We start from the raw sequence: 20,956 nt of genomic DNA, 5'->3' as shown, positions 1-20,956 counted from the left end.
TGCTTTTGGTGCAGAAAAAAGTTGGTTCATGGCATATGCGTATTGAATATTGCGCTTTGAATAAAATCATGATAAAGAATTGGTTCTTGATCCCTTAGATCGATGATGTTATGGATAGATTGCAAGGGGCAGCTATATTCAGCCGTATAGATTTGAAAAGTGGGTATCATCAAATATGCATTAGAGTAGAGGATGTGCCTAAGGCAGCTTTTAGGACATCTTTTAGATTATATGAGTTTCTTATTATGTCTTTTGGACTTACGAATGTTCCAGTTGGTTCTAACCGAATGATGGATCGCATCTTCAAGCCACATAGAGGATTTGTGGGTACTTTTTTGATGACATGATCGTTTATTTAAAAAATGAGACAACATAGAAAGCATTTGGACATTTTGCTCAATGAGCCGCGTAAGCATAGGTTGGTCATTAATGACAAGAAAAATGAATTCTTTTTGCATGAAATCCATGTTTTGGGGCAAATTATATCGGTTGATGGTTTTCGTATAAACCTTGCAAAAGTTGAGGCAATATGCTCATGGCCAACATTGAAGAATATACATGAGATACACAACTTCTTGGATTTATGTTCCTATTATAAGAAGTATGTATACACGTTTGCTGAAATTGCATCTCCATTGCATGCTTTGTAGAAGAAAAATGTGCCATTGAGATGGACAGTAGTCAAAATTTTAGCATTTGAAAAGTTAAAGGGAAGATGACTTCAGATCCTGTACTTGTGTTGCCCGATCTAAGAAGATCATTTGTGGTTCATTGTAATGTTTTTGGAAATAGCATTGGGGCTGTTCTAATGCAAGATAGCCGAGTTGTGGCTTATGAGAGTTGTCTTCTCCACGGTGCAGAGAGGAATTTGTAAGTCTATGAGAAAGAGCTCTTGGTTGTAATTCATGCATTGTCTATGTGGAAACATTATTTGTTAGGGGTTGATTTTACAGTGTAGACAGATCATTGAGGTACTTTCTGATGCAAACAAAGTTATCAGAGAAACACATAAGGTGGGTAAATTTTCCGTCCCTGTTTCATTTTCAGATTGTATACATTAATGTAAAAAGAATGTTGTGGCTAATGTACTGTCATGTAAGCCACAAATTTCAACCGTCAACACGGTCTATCACATTGAGTTGGATGTCATAAAGGAACAATATGCTGCTGATTCGGATTTTTCTAATGTTTATGATTAGCTTTGCAATGGCCAGAGGCATGAGCACTTTGTGCTTAGGGATGGGTTTCTGATAATGTTGTGTATTACAAAGCAATTGAGGTCTAGAGTGATCACTGAAAGTCAGGCTCCTTCGTATGCAAGACATAAAGGTATTGATACCACAGTTAAGGCAATGGAGCATTTTTTTTAATTGGCAAGCTTTGAGGCATGATGTAGAGGAGTTTGTTAGGACATGCATCATATGTGAGAAAGCGAAGTATAATAGGCAAAAGATGTTGGGTTTGTTGCAGCCTTTGCCTATTTCAAATAGGCCTTGGCAGAGCATTGCTATGGACTTTATTTTTTAGCCTCCTAGGACACCTACAGGAAATGATGGGATATAGACTATCATTTGCACGTTCAGCAAACAAGCCCATTTCATTATGGTGAGGAAAAAGATAAAGACTGATCATATGGCATGTTATTTTTGTAATGTGTCTTTAATTATCATGGCATGTCAGAGTCGATCGTCAATAATCGAGATTCTCGGATGGCTAGATTATTTTGGAAGGGATTGTTTGAGAATATGGGTATTATGCTGAAATTCTCATCATCCTTCCATCCATAGACAGAGGGTCAGTTTGAAGAGGAAAATTCCAAAATGTTAGGTCTTTTGAGGTGCTATGTATCAGATCATAAGACATAGTGGGACTAGTATTTACCATTGGTAGAGTTTGCATATAATAATACGGTGCATAGTTCCATTGGCAAAGCTCCATTTGAGGTTGTTGATGATGGCAAGAAGGTACCACCTATCTTGCACACTAAGAATAAGATCTTTGAGGTTGACTGCTATGTGGAAAGCTTGGACGCAACCTATGCAAAGATAAAGTATGCACTTCAGAGATGATAGGAAAAGCAAAAGAAGGCAGTTGATCGCCATAGACGTGCTTTGCAGAGGACGATTATGTATTGTTGCGTTTTGAAAAGGCAAGGATGAAGAAGATGAAAGGAAGAGAAAGATTGTATTCGAAGTTAAGTATGAGATACTGTGGGCCCTTTCAAGTGTTGGAGAGGATTAGTGATATTGCATATTGGCTGAAATCACCTCCACATTGGTGGATACACAATGCCTTTCATATTAGTTTGTTGAGGCATTTTTGTGGTGATGTGCTAGAGGATGTATCTGTTGAAATTTAGCTTGAGGTTGAGAAGCTAGATGAGATCTTTGTACTTGTGTAGATTTTGGCACATGAAGGAAAGAAATGTTAGAGGTAAAATTTCTAGGAGATATTTGGTGAAGTTTCAGAACTGCTCACCAATGGATGCAAAGTGGATGGAAAAGGATGACTTGACAAACCATCCTTAGTTGTTGGAGCTTTACCTAGATGCCTTCCAATTAGACCTGACTCTAGGACTTAATCAAGTTGAGTAGAGCAGGGATCTAGAGTAGTGCTTGATGCTCAAGGTGGAAGCAACACTTCCACTCCTTTGGTTATGGACAGCTCTTGTATGTAATGGATCTCAGATATATTCAGCATGTATCCAAGGTACCGTGCTAACAATATGTCTGCCATGAGGTCACTACTTAGTGTACTAGTCACTGTGAGATGTATGGAGATGTTGATGGTTGTTACTACGGCTCTTCGACTATACATTTGCATCAGTTTATTCATCAGTTTAGGATCAATTTCTGATCAGTATTAGCTCAGTTCATGATCAGTTAGGGATCATTTTATGGTCACTTTTGGATTAGTTATGCATCAATTTCTGATTAGTTTTTGCATTCAACTTGCGATCAACTTGGGATCACATTTGCAGCATTGTTTTTGCTCAATTTTCAGGTCAGCATACAATCAGTTCATGATCAGTTTGTGCTCAGTTTTGAATGGTTTTCAGCTGGTTCTATGGACAACAGCATGTTAGTGAATGCCATTGACAGTTTTAGCCATAGTTTATGCTGATTTTATGCTTTACTATGGTTGTATCGTCTAAATAGTTGAGAAACATGAGTTATGGATGCATCCAATCAGTTAATAGCGACAATTCTGGACTATTTTCAATTTTATGCTGGCTGGAAATTTTCAGCAAGTGTGGGGCATATGGCATGGTTAGACGACAATGGCCAATGTTGTGACTGTGATGCCTTATAGAAATTCTAGTGTAGTTGACAACAATGGCCAATGTTGTGACTGTGATGCCTTACAAAAATTCTAGTGTAGTATATTTTTTCTTGGTACAATTCAGTGCAATTGAGGATGATTGTAGGGATTTCAAGGGAAAGATTTGTCACTGGGACTTGAAATTTTTGAGATCCTTTGCTCTTGCTAGTATCATTTGATTAACTCAATGATCAAATGTACAATGTTGTAAGGCACATGGTGGATACACATAGTACTTTTGACAGGACTCATCTCAACATTCTCTCACCTTCTCCAACCTATTCCTTGAGTATCTCAAGCCTCTCTCAATCAATTGAAGGTGTTCTCAATTAGATGTGGTGGACAGCAGTGAGAATTCTTTTGTAAATCCTAATTCTATGTAGAAATTAGGGTTTAGCAACCACCTTGGGACCCATGTTGGCAAAAGGGGAATCATACATTGAAATCAGTAGTTAAAATTCAAGGAATTGTTAGGGATTTTAGATACTAGCCCATCCCATTTGATTTGGGGTAGGATTTGGCTAGTTTGTGGTTCCATTTGTGCAAGTCTTCAAGGGGGAATTTATTGGAATTGTTTGCTTATTGGTTGTGACAGCAAGGGGCTTTTGGATTAGTAGAGAAGATGGTGAAATCTTGGTTGTACTCCATCTAATAGCATTACAAATTAAAGAAATACCACAAGGGGCGCCAATTTTGGGGCCAATAGTGTGTCCAATGTCCAAGAATGTCATGATAAAGTGTGCACTTCAGTTTATGTTCATTTGTTAATTGCTCTAATTAAGTGCTTGATCAGGTTTTAACCACCCTGTTTGAGAAGAGGATGCAATAGATGAGGGAAAATCAACTTTGATGGTGGGGAAGAAGAGGATCAAGACTAGCTGAGAATTACCAGTGAAAATGACTAGATTTTTGCAAATAGTGGACACTAAAGAGGAGCTGAGGTGTGTTAATGATAAGAGGAATGATTTGGGCCGATCAAGGACTGGCTTTTGTGCTGAGAGTAACCTGATTTATGGCATGAACAATGAGAGGAAAAGGTGGGTTTGATGATGAGTGATGAAAAGGAAGCATAATGGAGCTGAAAATTGATGATAGCAGAAGGTAAAAATGGAGATGGTGAATTGGTAAGGATGATTTTCTTAGATCTCCACAGAGGGCTGATTCAAGTCAAGTTGGAGCTGATCTTGGTGTGGATGGAGGGAGGGACAGATGGTGATGGTCAAGGCTTGAACCTCTCTTACCGTCTTCTTAGTCTCTCTCAAAATTTCAGCATGGAAATGCAAACTTTGTGAGGAGATGATGATGAATGAGAAGAGGTGGCCTCTTTATAGAGTTTTTTTTAAAGGGGGCAGGGGGAGCCACGACTTGCATACATTAAGGTGGTAATGGTACAGGTGCCAAGTGGATGGTGCATGGGGAGGAAGGCTTCTGGGCCACCTATCACTCTCTTCTAACTCTTCACCTCCATCCATCCTCCACACTCCCACTCTCCCTCACTTCTAACTCTTCTCTTCCAACCAAGTGTTAGATTGTGTACAAATTCAACCTTAATTTTTATGTAAAATAATAAATGTTCATTTATTGAGTGGGTGGTTGTTTCCACAGCCTTGCACAAACCCATGAACTGAATGTTTCTACGCAAGATAAGTGTGGTGTTTTTGGGCCGTTTTTGCTTGTGATTGAGCCATTTACACTGGAAATAAAAGTATAAAATGTTCATTTATTGAGTAAGTGGTTGTTTCCACAGCCTTGCACAAACCCATGAACTGAATGTTTCTACGCAAGATAAGTGTGGTGTTTTTGGGCCGTTTTTGCTTGTGATTGAGCCATTTACACTGGAAATAAAAGTATCATTTCCACTCTTGTACAAAATAAATCACAAAAATCAGTTGCCATAGTGCATGCACAAGACCTAAGACTAGGAGTTCCTATGCAGATAATGCTGTTTTTCCTTATCCAGAGGGTCATCAAATTTTTTTTTGGGGGGTATTGATATGATCATAAAGATTATTTGACATCTTAGTCATAGTTAATTTACGAGGGTTGGTTTCCACGGGGATGTCCAATAAAGAGATGTTGCTAAGAAAGTATATGGGAGCGAATAATTGATTAGAGGCAGTACAGTGGTCTTCAGTTCCCTCTTCTCAGAACTTGCTGTTTTCCATTTACGTTTTCATATTTGGTTTCATTTTCATTTTGGAGTTTCCTTCAACTATTTGCTGTATAGATAATAGAAGCAATGCTTACAAAAGTATAATTAAGCACTGTTGTTCAATACATGCCTGCACATAAAAGCATTAAGTTTCATAATTTTGGGAGTACTTCCCTCTTGTGAACTTAAAATGGTTTTAGCTCTTGCACTTTTTATGTTGATACTATATTGATACATCTCATGATGCTGTTTCTGTTCTAGGGAACTTTTTGTGCCTTGACCGGTGCATTTAGCTTTTTTTTTGCGCTTTCAGCATACTGGCAAGCTTCATCGCCATGGGAAACTGTAATGCTCTACTGTCTTATTTTGTGTCAATCACCTTCTCATTGGGTTAATATCACAAAGTAGTTGTGATTGATGTGCTTGCAATCAAATTCAAAACTAAGAGGGCTATTATTTTAACTATCAGAAATACCATTCGTACTTTATGGAGGATGTCAATGCAGTAACTATTGTGATTACAGGTTTTCCCTCTTTCACACACTTAAGCTCATAAAGTTTTTCACTATATAATGATAATAAGGATTCTCTCTCCATTTGTAATGGATAGTTTATTAATTATGAAAAAGAATGATGTATAGAGACTGCTTTGCCTAGTAGAGGCTTTCATGTGAACATGCGAAGTTGAAGAGTGGGCACCACTTTTCATGAAACCCAATGACTTAGAATCGAAAATCAATTGCAGAAGAGGTGAAGTACCAAGATCAAACTCTCCATGTGTGTGTGTGTGTGTGTGTGTGTGTGTGTGTTGGTTGGGGGGGGGGGGTGTAATAGTAATTGCAGCAGCATTCCTGGTAGTAGTGGTGCTGGTGGTGTGCGGATGTCCAAACGCATTTGATACTATGTAGTGGGATTCCATCCTACATGCGATATGGGGAATGGGATTTTAGAATAAATTAGTCAACATTTTTTCTTGGTTTATTCAGAAGCAACTTCTCAATGCATCATTGGGAAGTATTTCTTGATGCCCTGGACAATGGGTGAATCTATAAGATGGGGTTGCCCTCCGAGTGCATTGTTTTATGCTATTGCCACTCATCTGCTGTTGTTGTATGTGGAAAAACTTACAGATGCAGGGATGTTGCATGAGCTGCATTTACCAAGTGCCAAACCTTCCATGCCCCAAGCTATGCCGATGATTTTTTTTAATGCTTAAAAATGACCCTCAAGATGTTGAAATTTTGATGGACATATTATTTGCTTTTGGCTTGGCAGCAGGATGACACACTAATCTTGCTAAAGTCCAAGATTTTGCAATTGAAACAATGTGTTGGCATCCTCTGCTTTGGCTGGGGCAGATTTTGCAGCCATATGAGATTGCTAGGCATCTTGGATATCCAATTAAATGGAATTCAACAATCAAGAAACAGCTGGTATTGGAAGTTCTAAACTGGCCATTGCATTGAGGTTTAGTATAGTTCAAGCCATTGTTGTGGCCTATGTACAATTTTATTTGCTACCCTTGATCCGGACATGGAAGGATGTTGATGACTTTACATTGCAAGCAATGGAGCTTCTTTAGAAGACTCACACAGATTGCAAGGCTTTATGACGGTTGAAGATAGACTTATATGTATTCCCAAGATTCTTGGGGGTTTGAATATACTTAATATTCACTTTCATGTGCTGGCCAAGAAAGCTACACTGCTGCTGAATATCTAAACTGAGGCAGCCGTGTGTGTGAATATGTAAACTGAGGCATATGGGCATTGGATTACTGACCGTTGGGAAGTGGTATTGGGTTACTTCAAGGTGAAAATTCCAGGCTGTCCTTATTCCATTCATTTGAGACAAGATCAGAAGCAACTATTGACTTATGTTCAATGTTCAGGTAGGCCTCATTTATAAGGTATTTCTCTATGAAAAGAGTGCATACATTGGGCTGCTGTGCTTGAAGAACCATTGGCAATTCAAGAGCAGTCAAATTCTATGATCTTCTAAATTTGGGAATCAGATACATTGATGATTTGGTTAATGAGGAGGGCCAGGTATTATCTTTCCTAGTTGCATGTCAGGCCCATGCACTTGATATGCACCATCAACCCATTTGGAGAAAACTCAGCCATATGTTGCATCCTTTTTTGCCCATGCCTATTGTGATTGAAGATGATAGAATGATGTATTGGAATTTAAAACACAATACCTTTGGATGCCATCCAGTCTCTTTGAAACAAATATCCTCCATAAAAGTGTATAGGAGCATCTTGCATCCACCTTGGGTTGATAAGCATAGGAATGAATTGTGACTCATGGATAACCATTGGGTTGGTGGAAATCCAATGTGAGTAAAATTTGGAAAAACAAATTGCCTTTGAAGCAAAGGCTTTTCTTTGGGAGATCCATTGTGGAAGTACTGTTGGACAAAAATTGGCAAAGCATGGTATTGCTTCCTCCTATTGCCACAGATTTTTAGATGCGAATGGGGTGTTACCACATCTATTCCAGTTTTGTTCTCAGAAGACTCTACAGTGAAGTACATGTGCTCAACAGCCTAGGTGGAGCTGATACAAAGTCATAGTGGGATTATATATACAAGCCTCTTAAGGGGGTCTGGGGTGAATGGGGGATAGAAGCCATGGAGGAGGAGAGTAACACCACCTGGGGTTTACCTGCTTGCATCACAAAGAATAGATCATGACCACCCTAGGTATGTAAGAAGTGGTATCGGAGCTCCTCATGAGCTCGAAAGTCACCCTGCATCTGATCCAAGTGACCATGGAGGGAGTGGATGATTGAGGTCCAGAGCTCTGCCAAAGTCTCAGACAAACACTCGCCACCACCCAGAACCAACCAACAACGTGCCTTCTAGATGTGCCAAATTGTGAGGCTCCCATACCTCCGACCGCTCAGCTGTTGGCTCTAGTACCTCTTGGATGGGTAGTGCCTCCAAACTAACCACAACATAGGCACATACCTTGATAAGAAGAATGGTATCATGCATCTCCGCCTCATATAGTATGTGGTGGCCGTGGCTAACTGCCTGCCAGTAGACAGCCCCACAGGATTTAAAACCCAGGCTAGGTGCCACATGACAAAGAATGTGGTATGCTCCTCTCCACACCACCTGTGCTGCCTCACAAGACCAGAGGCAATGCTTTGGGTTCCAAGTGCTGCAGTGGACAGCGCTTGCAGACTCCATCCTATTAGTAACACAATGTGACTATTAGTAAACCTTTGTTTTCATTCAATGAGTAAAAGAAGGAACATGCAATGAAGTAAATTAGTTGAGCATGCAGTAACTGAGAGCATAGCTTTTTCATACGGCAATCATACATCATACGCAGATGGGTTGTTAAGCTAAAATATGCATTACTTGCTGATTAGCCTCTTAAACAACCCCAAAACACACTAAAAATGCTCTTTTAGAGTAAAACCATAAAACGGGGAGCGGTTCGAGAGAGTTCAGTGGAAACCCTAATTTTTGGGGCGCCCTTCCACATCTATAAATAGACCCCCATTCAGCCATCATCCTTGTTTGCAGGTTACGCCAGCCCACACACCCTCTGCTGTTGTTGGCACCCAGTTTCCAGCCTGCAGCCCGCCTCCATCTGCTGTCCAGCCATCATCGACTGTAGCCACATTATCTTCAGCCTGTCCATTGTTGTAGGCGACAGCTCTCACCTGCTGGCGATTGCTCCAGACTGTCCCAGACTGCTGTTCAGCCTGCTGTCCATCATCTCCAGGGTTAGGCAGCCTGCGTTTTTAGCATTGCAGGCCTTGACACTCTCAGACACTGTTTCAGCCTGCTGTTTATAGTAGACTATGCACAGTTTCCAGCCTCCGATCGGTGGTACACTGCTGCGTTTACCAGTTTCCAGACTCCAGACTACTGCGTTTTGGTGACCAGTCTGCTGCCATTCACTATTCAGCACTCCTACACTCTGACTGGTGGTCACAGACTTGGGATCCGTCTTCAGTGGACGTCGCACTTCGACATTGCTCTGCCCTTGAGCACACTGTACACTCTTACATTCATTTACAGCATTCATTCACTTCAGAGTTGTGTTTTCTCTCTCCCTTCTTCTGTTTGTGTTTGAGTTTTGAGTTTTGGGTTTAGGGTTTGAGTTTTTCCCTTTGTGTCTGTGTCTGTCTCTTTGTGTTTCTGTCGTGGTCATACACTCTGTATGTCCTCAGTGCAAACCCTAGCAGTTTCCTTCACATGGTATCAGAGCCGGTGCTCTTGTAAAGAGTATCTTGCGGATATTGTGGAGAGCTAGTCTTTGTGCGAGGCACACAATACGATTCATAACCGAATCACAATGTCCCAGACACCTTCTTCTCCAGTTCTTATGATGTCTTATCAGGCTTCTCCATCATTGGAGGCCTTGAGACGGCATTATGGACTCGGTGAGGAGGACGACACCCCACCTTCACCAGATTTCAGTAACATGACAGAGGACTTTGAGGAGTACTATCGCAACAAGTATGGTGATGTTTACACCCCTCCTATCAGTTTTGCTACCACATCCGGACCGTTTGGTGAGGCTGGCCACCTCTCCGATCATGGAGGACATGCAGCATTCGGAACATTTGGCGATCCATATTCATCATCTCAGCCAGGTTCAATGTTAGGTTCGTACAATTCTTTTGTGTTGCATGAATCAAAACCCTCGCCTGTTTCTTCTTTTGAGGTACAGGATCCGGATGGCTTTGCGTATGTGAACTTCAATAGAAGGGGCTCACGAAGCAGACAAAATTCAGGTACATCTATAGCTTTTGTTTCATTTGAGTATATCACACACACTTCTCACTTCCCTCCCATCCCGCCCTCTTCTATATCACACCTCTCATCATATTTTCAAAACCTTGGATTACACTCCACATCTGCATCACACACCCTAGGGGTTGGATCTTTCATCTCCGCTCCTAGCACCTTTTTCTTCTCCACCCCATTCTCTACCTCTTTGCACCATGGTACTTCGTTAGGGAAAATGCCACCCTTTAACAAAGTGCCTCTCACCTTTCAGCACATGAGCACACCCATAACTCCTGGGATGACTGTGATGGGCATCCCCCTCACTATCCCCAGCTTCACATCTCCCATGATCACTCATACGAAAGGGTTTCCATCCTTAGCTTATGTTGCGTCTTCACACTCTCCTTGGGTTACACCTACACAGGGATTCCCATCTTCTGCTCACCGTGTTCCCGTCCCAGCTCCTTGGGTTCCTCATGTGGCTACCATACCCATGCCTAGTCAACCCATCCCTACCTATGGATCCACCTTGTACAATACACACATGCTTGGTGGGCACTCTGGGGCCCATTCTCAAGTGTACACTCCCCCATCCTATCCACACTACACTTTTTCACACTATCCATCTTCGAGCACTACCACTCCTATTGCAACAGCCAAGAATGCCTTCACGGATAAGATACGTTTTAACGGGTCAAATTTCACCACTTGGTCTAATTTCAAGTAACAAGTGCTTGAGTCTCAAGGTCTTTGGGACCTCGTCATTGGTCTATAGCCTGTGTCGGACCATCAACTAGCTCATCCTGATTACATCTGTCAATGGAGAGCTCGCAATGCCACAGCCAACGTTGAGCTGATGCAAGGATTGCTTCTTGAGTTTCACTCTCAGTTGCAGCACTTCTCGTTCGCGTCAGAGTATTGGAGTCACCTTCTCGACGGCTATGCGGCTTGTGATCGTACTCGGCGTATCAATCTCGACTTTGAGCTTCAAGAGTTCTCTATTAAGGAAGGGGATGATCTGAAAGTCGAGCTGGTTGAATATAGGCGGTTACTTGCCGAGTTCGCCACTACTGGCTCTCCAAAGTCAGATGACGATCAGGTTAGATTCTTCTTCAATAAGTTGCCCGTTCAATTTCATTCAACACATAATCTCGCAACCTAGATTGCCAACCTTCTACAAGTTTGAGTGCCAGTTCTTGCGTTACGCGAGGCTGTATGATCAAGTCCACAAAAAATCCTCATCACAACCTTATTCAGAGCAAAGGGGTTTGGTTGCCTCTTCGTCGGGAGGGACAACCACTAGTGGCAAGAACTTGCTAGATACGGAGGCAAGCTAATCAAAGGGTGACTTCTCTTCCTCAGATGGAACCAAAGAATCTAGACCTCTCTGGCAGCAACTCCCTAAAAAATACCGGTTTTGCACACATTGCTAGAGAGCAGGCCATGTGGATGAGGAGTGTCACTCCAAGGCCCAAGGTCTTCCACCTAAAAAGCCTCTGCAGACCACTGCGACTACACAGTCCAGTGGGGCTATGCCCTCCGCTCCTGCTTTATGTGCTCCTTTAGCACCCGTTGTTGCTGCTGTTGGACATGTGGCTTGAGTACAACCTCAGCGGCCCCTTTCTTTCACTACCCATGAGGGATTGGCTGATTGGTCTATAGGTTCCGATCCCATTGCACTTCATGCATCCATCTCACCTTTTTCTCCACCTCGTCAGGCATTCCCTTGGCAGAGCCCTGCTACTGGATATACGCGATGGTAGCCACCTTCTTTGACTCGCATGCCTCTAGGTCCTTTCGGATACCCTAGGTCAGTCTAGCATTCATTTTTCGCACTCTTAGAGTTGGGCCCATAGGATTCATTATCCTTAGTTTTTCCATTTTTTTGTCTTCCGCTACATTTCCTCACACATATACACATTCATTGCATTTATTTTGAGTTAGATTTTCTTTCTGTTTTGTTTTTCTTTGAAGCATCTCACTACTAACCTCTGTGTTTGCAGATTCTCATCTCTTTTGCAGGGTTTTGTCTTTCAGTGTAGGGCTAACTTGCAAATTGCTTTGGTCCTCCTTGGGCTAGAGACGTGGGGATGTGCACCGTTCCTTTTATGGTTTCATCATCCTAGGAGTGCTTGCTCTTCTTTCAACATGGCGGTTTCCCCTTCCAAGGCGGATCGTGCAGCATCTCTCTCGATGCTATCATGGCGATGACTTCTATCTTGCTTTTCTAGCGGGGTGCTTCATCCACTTTATCCACTTCATCTTCTTTCATTCCTTATGGTTTTTGATACTATATGAAGACCGACATCAGGCTCCTCTTCCTTCTTCGGCATCTACATCCAGGTTGAGAGGGGATTCCTACTCTTCTTGGTATTCTACAGGCTTTAGCACTTTGTCTTCGACATCGGCTTCTTCCCCCTGTTATACCTTACCCTTTGCATTGCATGATTACATTATCCTTGTACTAGGGTGCTTGGGCAAGTGAACAATTTTTCCACGAGGGACATTGTCTAAGTGGCACCTGCTGCATGAGCATTCTTCAGCATGTAGCATACTTTGCATCTCATTATGCAGAGCACTACTTACGCGGATCCTAAGCTGTTTCCATCGGCGGCTGTTGTTTCCACACCACCATCCTTTTTCATCCCATGGATACCTCATCACCTATTTTTCCTCGTCATCGACACCCTCAGTGGATAGTTAGCTTGTACTGTTTTGTGATGCATTGGGTGTACCCTCCCTACTCCCGTCTTCTGGGTCACTTTTACTCAATCGGCATCATTGTCATCCTTCTCCTCATTTTCCTTATCATCACACTTAAAATTTTCAACTAATTTAGCCTTGCTAAAATGTCAATTTCAGCTGTGAAATCAGAAATTTCAGAGATTTTATAGCAAATACTAAAGGGGAAAAGAGTGTCTCAAGAATTTGAGAGTTTATGGCTGAATTTGAGAGTTAAATGGCTGTTAATGTTTGAAATTTATAAAGATTTCAGACTTCAGTCTAAGAAAATTGCAACATAATTAGGCAATCAGACTTGAGAGTCAAGACACATGAGGAAGAGAGAGAAAGAGGGAGGGAGAGAGAGAGAGATGCAGTCTGAAATTTCAGACAGACAAAAACAACACATGTAAAAGATGAGAGAGGAGAAAAATAGTAAGAAAAAGCTTACTCTTCAACTTTGGGGCAGATAATATCGGGGCTGAAGGCTGAATTGACCTGTTGAGCAGTCCATGAGTAGGTTTCCATGTTTTGGGGCAGGGAGAAGGCAGGTGACAGCAAGGTGACACCTTCCTGGTGAAAATCGTCTAGTGTTTGCATGCTTATTGCAAGGCCACAGCCTTTCTGGCAAAATTGTGATGTTATTTGCCTTTTCCAGCCCATTAAAAAAAAAAAAAGTATGTCAGGTATGAAATAGGATCTCATTCTCCTGTTTTCATATGTTTTTTAGATGTCTGCATGGAAAATCAGACACATCTGATAAAAACTGACTGAGAGTAACATTGAGTGTGTTCAGCCCCTGGCTGATCAAGAATGGGAAGCCAAAGGGGCTGAATTTATTGGGAAGATGAAATTGTTTGAGCAACTCAACTTTTAACAAGTTTGGTAGATAGTATGAAAATACATTTGTGGATTTTAATGGAAACATTGAATACCAGGAAAGCACACTTCGTTGAAAAGGGTAGAGAAAAATAAATTCTGGATATTAGGTATTCACCTCCTACATCAAGTATGTTAAAATACATTGTTGGAGTCTAGTCTGTCATTAGAGCCAACAGCATATACTCTACAAGTACCTCTACAAGCATAACTGACAAAGCCCTCTTTTCAGCAAGAGGAAGAGGAAGAGGAAGATCCAACACTCAAAAGTACACCTATGACCTTAGAAGAGGCAATGCAATTATGAAGATAATACCTCTCTTAGGTGCATTTACAATCCCCATTATGTAGAGCCAAGACAAAGGAATTGCACACATTTAGACCCATGGGAAAGTACAAGGGAGAATTGCCTTTCATGAAAGTTAGAAGGCCACAACTACCCTTCGGTAAGAGACAATGCACTAGTCCTATGTTAAGTATATTTCGAGAAAGCCAAAAAAAAAAAGAGTTTTGTTTCTAAAAGAAAGAAACAACTAGAAAAAGTTTCACAAGGGAAACAAAAAAATCAAATGCATGACAGATTTAATGTAAATTTTGGCTAATTCAATGTTGCTTGTCAACATTCATGGGTTGTTAGCAGAGTACATATCTTGGGTGTCAGGGCTCCTAACCAGAGTGCATTTTTGTTATGAGGTGGTACATTTTCGGGCCGCATTTAATGCAGCCAACATGATATTTTTGTTGTATTTAGTTGTCCTATGGCTTCGCTTCTATTACTCCACATTTTTCTGATAGTGGTATCCTTCATTTGGGCCACATAATTTGTTGAAATATATGGATTTAGAGACATGATACATGACTTAACCACTCACACAAGTTTGTAAATTGCATTCTTGTTCAGAAACTTAACCTTCCCCAACAAGCTCGTCTCAGTGATAAAAGGGGAAGATAGAAGAGTATAGGATACTTACATAACTAATTTTGGAAATCGAGATTCAAGGCTATAAAGATAAGTTTGATTTCCAAATATTTATATGAATAGGGCTGATATTGATGAGGTAGAGAATAATTATTTTTAGAGCTGTCGCATAAATTGAGATATAGGTCCCTGGATTTTACAAAAAATGGAAGTATTATTGTAGTTCAAGGATCAAGGTGAAATAATGTGCCAAATTCTCCTTTGATTTATTCCCTTGAACTACAAAAGCCAATGCACAGAGAAAGGCCTGCGATATAGATCTGCTTTAGTATTGATCAACCATACGAACTTATTTGCATTGAAAATAGACAACAACTCTCTCTATTCACACGCATAATGATGAAAATGAGTTAAGTGGATTTAATGACATATGACCTACTGATTCGCCTTCTGGGTTAGCACCTAAACAGGGGGAGATTGACCATCCAATAGAAATTAGTTTGGGGACGCTCATCCTACATCTAAGCCTCACAATAGGCTTAGTAGAGCACAATGTTTAGAAGTAAAAAGGCTAATGGTTATTTAGAAAAGGGGCTTTATTAAACCCAGTGATTCACCACTGGATTCCTTTGGTGATAAAAAAAGATGGTACCTCACCTAAAGAGGAGGCATATTATTAGCTTATGTTTCACATCAAGACATGCATAACAGTGACAAGAGAGCTTCTCGACTCAGGCAATCCTATCCTTCTAATGGCACAGGGTGGTACATGGAGGTAGATTGGTTGGCAAGAGGTCTCCAATCCCTTCATTGTTAGTTAGGTGTGCCATACAGTATCACCATGTTTAATACCACAAAGCTGCTCAAGGAACCAACTTGGATTGTAAAGAAAACTTGACAAAGTATGCACATATTGCATTTTTGAACTATTCAACTTTATTCTAGGGGGAACAAAATCTTGTTTTAGAAGATTCTCATGCTGGTGTCTAATCGGAGTTCCTTTTGGGATTGGTAGATGTTTGTACTTCAGTGGTATATGCTTGCACTGCATGGAATATTGTAAGGGAAAGATCGAGCCACCACTTTTCCCTTTGGGTGACTTTTGTGGCTGGATGTGGATTGGCCATATTTTGGCTTTTTCAAATGCAAAGGTAACAGCATACTGATGATTAATTTGCATGTTAGGTTTGATAAAACGTTGCACTAGTTCATTATCCTTTTGGAGTTCAGGTTATCGAAGATGCATTGGGATGTATTTTGGCTGCCATTTGGCCCTTCTTGGTAAGTTTTTCTTTGCCGCATTGCTTTTTACGCAATGGCGTACTACTATCTTTCCTTAGTAGAATTAACTAATTAATCAGTATACTTTCTCATGATTAAACAAGCTTTGTATTCGCGAAGTGCTTGATGCTTGTGATGTTGGCAGCTGTGCAGCTATGTGCTTGTATGTCGATCATCTGATGCTAGAAACCAAGGAAGAGTTAAAGAAACTTCGAGCTTCAATGTATCATTTCAAAAAGAATTGAGTGTCTTCTTCAAGAATTATGAGCTGCATGCAGCAGGCCATGATTTATCCTCATGTGTGTGATGTTTGGCAGCACTGTGAGTGTGAAAGAGCAACGATAGAAGAGTAATTTCAAAGGTCACATCAATCCTATTAACACCTATGTCATCTTCTTTGATTTTCAATGGCCTGCCACAGTTTGTGACATACAATGTGTCTGGAGTTTTGCTTACATATGTCATGCAAATATATTATGGTAGCACTGCTTAATTTGTACAATCAAGTAACTGCTAAGTCACCTGCCACAGTGTGTGACATACAATGTGTCTGGAGTTTTGCTTACATATGTCATGCAAATATATTATGGTAGCACTGCTTAATTTGTACAATCAAGTAACTGCTAAGTCAGTATGTAGATGTACCAGATTATGTTGACAAACCAAGTTAAATTTCAAAAATAACACAAGGTCAGAGACAAAAAAGAACCTGATAGCTAATCTTGCAGAGCTCTTAACAGCACTATTGTTATAAGGCTTGATAGGAAGTTGGTGGGACTAATAGATACACAACCACCAAGAATGCAACATTCGAATGGGGAACAGCAACATGGAAGTTCACAAAAATAACCACTCTTTTGACACCATGTACACTATGTAGGGACATGGAGTTGTTTGTTGGGTTTTTTTTTGGGGGGGGCTAGTATTAATGACAAGATAAGAGATTATCTAAAATTTGTCACAAAGTGGAATATGTAATGAGCACAACTACACGTGATAGTCAAAACTGTGCTGTTCATGAAACCATCCTATATGGAGAAGGGGAGAACATTTAAAAAAAAAAATGTTGCTGAAGGCGTGGGTGCCAGGAGGCGATTTTGCTATTCATCAACAGGTTGATAAGAGCTGAGCATAATGTTGTCATATACAAGGCCAGCAATAGCCCCACCAATTAGGGGCCCCACCCAATAGATCCAGTGGTTGGACCAATCCCCAGAAACCAAGGCAGGTCCAAAAGAGCGAGCAGGGTTCATGGAACCTCCATCAAAGGCTCCTGCAAATAAGATGTTTGCTGTCACAATCAACCCTATAGCCAAGGGTGCTATAATACCCACATTCCCTTTTCCCCTGCTGTCTACTACTGTTGCGTAAACAGTATACACCAGCCCAAAAGTTATGACCACTTCTAGAATGAGTGCCCCATAGCCTGGCTCCCCTGTTGAAAGAGCATGTGGTGATGTAGTCTGTAGAACAACATGCATAATAGAAGTTTTCAGTTAGAAGAAAAGCTATTGTGCAGTATAAGCACAACTTTGCTTGCCTAAGTATGCTTTAGGATATTTAAGTATTGTAAGGTGTAAATAGGCAGATATTCAAATTAAAACTAATATCCTGTACGCTTGCACTACAGTAAAACAATCCAGCATCCCATGTAATGTGGGGAATCTATAGTCAGGGAATGAAAGATGCATCCTTCATGAAGTACACTTATTGGGGCTTTGAGGCTAGGCAGGCTACAAATGCCCCATTACCAGCAGGGTGGCTGTGCTTCAAAAAATTTCAATTAGTAAGAACATTCTAGACTTGGGGGGAAAAGGATTTTGTCAAAACAAGGTTTACCATTCCATTAGTCACAAACAACAGCAGGCCACATGCTACAGCTGACCCAAGCAATTGTGCAATCCAGTAGAGAATGCCTCGAATGAGATCAATGTGTCCCCCTAGCAGGAGACCGAAGGTTACAGCAGGGTTGACATGGCCTCCAGAAATGTTTGCTGAAACGCTAACAGCCACAAACAAGGCCAACCCATGGCAAACTGCAACCCCCACTAGACCAGCCGGTGTGAGATCAGCTCCACTTGTTAACCTTGCTGCATGTAGCAAACATTTGGCTTAGGAAGTGTTTGCAATTGTAATGCAACAAATACATATGCATACAATGAACAATCTCAAGTTCATGTCTGTTTGTACTTTGAAGCTCAATCCTGTAAACAGCATTCACATTGACTACGAAGTAATCATAAGGCATTGATTTCTGGTATTAATATTAATAGACCATATAATTTAGACTAATGTTATGTGAATGTAGTGAAGTAGGGCCACATGCAGTAGTTCTCATTGTGAGTGGTGTGAAGTTCCAAGAATTAGTGACTGAGTGGGTTGTTTGAGGGAGTATGATACCGTATGCAACCAGTGATCCTTCACCGGAAAAAACTAGTGTCTTGCAAATACAGTGAAGAAGAGCCATATACACTACTTGTGATTGTGAGTGGTGTCAGGTTTACGAGAATTGGTGACTGTTTGAGTGAGTACGATACCATAAGCAACCACCGATCCTTCACCGGCGAAGACGAAGATAAGGGTGGAGATGAACTCAGCAAGGACAAATTTCCATACTGAGGAGTTGGACAAGTCTTGGAAGGAACCAACAGAGATATCCGAGTAAGCCATAGCTGCTCAAACCCAAAGCATGCACTTCTGAGTGCAGGCTCGCTTGCACGCACACTCACTCACTCACGAAGAGTCAGCTGCAGGCCAGAAGAGCTTTTCCTACGAGGATCAACTGCTCTGCTTGTAAGCTTTAAAGGCTGGCAAAATAAAACACCCCGAAGGATCGAAAAAGACTAGCTTGGCTTCACTCTCCCGAAAGGTTTTGGATTCCGATTCTTCTCGCATGTGTAGACGAATTGGCTGGCCGCTGTACTAAGTAGCTTCTGGCAACGTGGATTGCTCGCTCGTCCCCATTCGCCGCCCCACGCCGACCTCACTCAAGAAGGTCCACAAAAGAAAAAGAAAAAACAGGAGAAGAGACAACGCTTATTAAATTATGCATGCACGTCCACGTCAGCTCGTCCAACATGGCTTCAGATATATGTCGCTCGTCAGGGCCCACATGTGTGTATCACACATGTATGTGCCATCGCTAGAGTCTAGTCTAGAAGGGCAGGGGCACTTTTAGTGACACCTCTTTTTTAAAGACGCAATATTACCGTCGTCTTGCCTGGGATAACTTCTGGAAGGGTGAAAATTTTCTTAGCACGGTCTTTCTTGATGGCTGGGGTCCTTTTTTGTCCGTTTCATTCCTAATCTCATTCGCAAGGGTGTTGCAATCCTTACGAGTCCTTTTCCTACTACCCACCCATAAATGGGCAAGGGCCAAAGGGAAGTCATTTCCAAATGTCAATTAAAGGCTAAAGCCAAAAAATGAAGGTTAGTCCTTCCCATATAAGCAAAAAAGAGGAAATTAAAAATGTTTTAAATGTGCTAGAAAAGAGAGGTCTCTATCATTTTAGGATCACTTTGCCAATTCTCTTGCTACCCTCCATCTAGAGTATTCACGACCTCTAATTTGTCCACCTACACAAAAGCATGTCAAAGCCCTGCCTCCATAAGCTACCTAACTAATCACTACATTACTACGAGCCAAAATAGAAAGCGCCTCTTTGCTAGTTCTTACATCTACTCCCTATGTATTGTTCCTCCCCCACTTCACGTGAATTCGTATGCAGGGGGCGGGGGGAACCTTCAGAAAGAAAAGAAGAAAAGAAAATAATGAAGATTTCACCATCACTTAGTCTTAACAATCGTTGCCACCCTTGATCTCATCAACAAACCTTGACCTACCATTGTGCAATTACACAGAGGCTTTCATGCCACCACTTGGGTACTCACATCAATGCTCAGCATCGTAGATGAGAGGAGGAGAAGCGATCAAAGGGATCGACGACCAAAGCTTAAGCCTTAGCCTAAAGCTTGTATAAGCTAGTGATAAGCATTAGTAGAAAGCTAATACCATTTTTCTACACTCCCAGTTGTTGCACAGAGAGAGAGAGAGAGAGAGAGAGAGAGAGAGAGAGAGAGAGAGAGAGAGAGAGAGAGAGAGAGAGAGAGAGAGAGAGAGAGAGAGAGAGAGAAGAAGAAGAAGAAGAAGAAGAAGAAGAAGAAGAAGAAGTGGAAGGAGAAGGAAGGAGGAGAGAGGAAGAAGTGAAAAGAAGGGAGAGGAGAAGAATAAGAAGTGAAAAGGAGGAGAGAAGGGAGAGGAGAGGGGGAAGAAGGTAGGAGCAAGAGTAGAGGAGTGAGAGAGAGGAGAAAAGGAGAGTAGAAGAGGAGTGGGAGAGAGGAGAAAAGGGGAGTAGAAGAGGTGCAGAGAAGAGGAGGAGAAGGAAAGTAGAAGAGGTGAGGAGAAGAAGAGAAGGAAGAGAGTTGAAGAGGTAGAGAAGGATATGGGTAAGGAAGAGTAAAGAGAGAGGGGAATTGAGAACAAAGGACATACCTGAATCACTAGACTAGTACGATAGTTTTGACAAAAGTCCTTTCTCCCTAGTTAGATCACAATTCCACAAGGACCCATAAAATATATCTGGAGCTTAAGGCCACCCAAGTTCCGAGCTAGTACTATGGATGCCTTCCCGCAATGGCCCCCAAGAGGAGATATTCTAGAGCGAGGAGAGTGGGAGCTACTAATACCATCACAAACGTGGTTGACATGCCATCTCACACTCCATAAGATTAGGTTCTTTCGTAAATTAAATGCTCATTCAATACATGGTTAGAAACATGCAAATAAAACATGTAATGACTATTAAGTCAAAATTATATTATTCGGAGCTAGGGTAAATTACATAACATTGCCTTGAACAATTACCTTAAGATCCTTATAAACGAATAGTTGCATCAAGAATAAGTTCTCTTCACATTTATAAATCAT

General features: G+C 41.3%; 2 protein-coding genes across 5 annotated transcripts in view; one reads left to right on the top strand and one right to left on the bottom strand.

Annotated features, from left to right (window-relative positions):
• The window catches only part of LOC148038136 (histone-lysine N-methyltransferase), a 48,826-nt gene extending 31,862 nt beyond the window's left edge, over positions 1-16,964 (top strand). For 2 of the 4 annotated variants that reach the window (XM_087669340.1, XM_087669349.1), the window contains exons 3-7: positions 5,735-5,818; positions 5,943-5,997; positions 15,764-15,899; positions 15,979-16,029; positions 16,175-16,964. In XM_087669340.1, coding sequence (XP_087525466.1) covers positions 5,735-5,818; positions 5,943-5,997; positions 15,764-15,899; positions 15,979-16,029; positions 16,175-16,274 — 426 coding nt within the window. In that variant the 3' untranslated portion in view covers positions 16,275-16,964. Of the gene's footprint in view, positions 1-5,734; positions 5,819-5,942; positions 5,998-15,763; positions 15,900-15,933; positions 16,030-16,174 lie in introns of all 4 variants that reach the window. The other 2 variants (XM_087669357.1, XM_087669365.1) reach the window with 2 other exon arrangements.
• A 64-nt stretch (positions 16,965-17,028) lies between these two features.
• LOC148038135 (aquaporin TIP2-1-like) lies at positions 17,029-18,913 on the bottom strand. Its single transcript, XM_087669330.1, has 3 exons — positions 18,567-18,913; positions 17,869-18,119; positions 17,029-17,492 (listed from the first exon to the last, which is right to left on the bottom strand). The coding sequence occupies exons 1-3, from the start codon at positions 18,697-18,699 to the stop codon at positions 17,130-17,132; spliced, it is 747 nt and encodes a 248-aa protein (XP_087525456.1). The 5' UTR covers positions 18,700-18,913; the 3' UTR covers positions 17,029-17,129.
• Between the last annotated feature and the right edge of the window lie 2,043 nt (positions 18,914-20,956).

Source organism: Lygodium microphyllum, chromosome 3, assembly GCF_053477565.2.
Source record: "Lygodium microphyllum isolate KBCC chromosome 3, Lygodium_microphyllum_v1.1.10, whole genome shotgun sequence".
Lineage (NCBI taxonomy): Eukaryota > Viridiplantae > Streptophyta > Polypodiopsida > Schizaeales > Lygodiaceae > Lygodium > Lygodium microphyllum.
The sequence above is the reverse complement of the archived record's forward strand: the minus strand, read 5'-3'. Positions and strand labels throughout refer to the sequence as shown.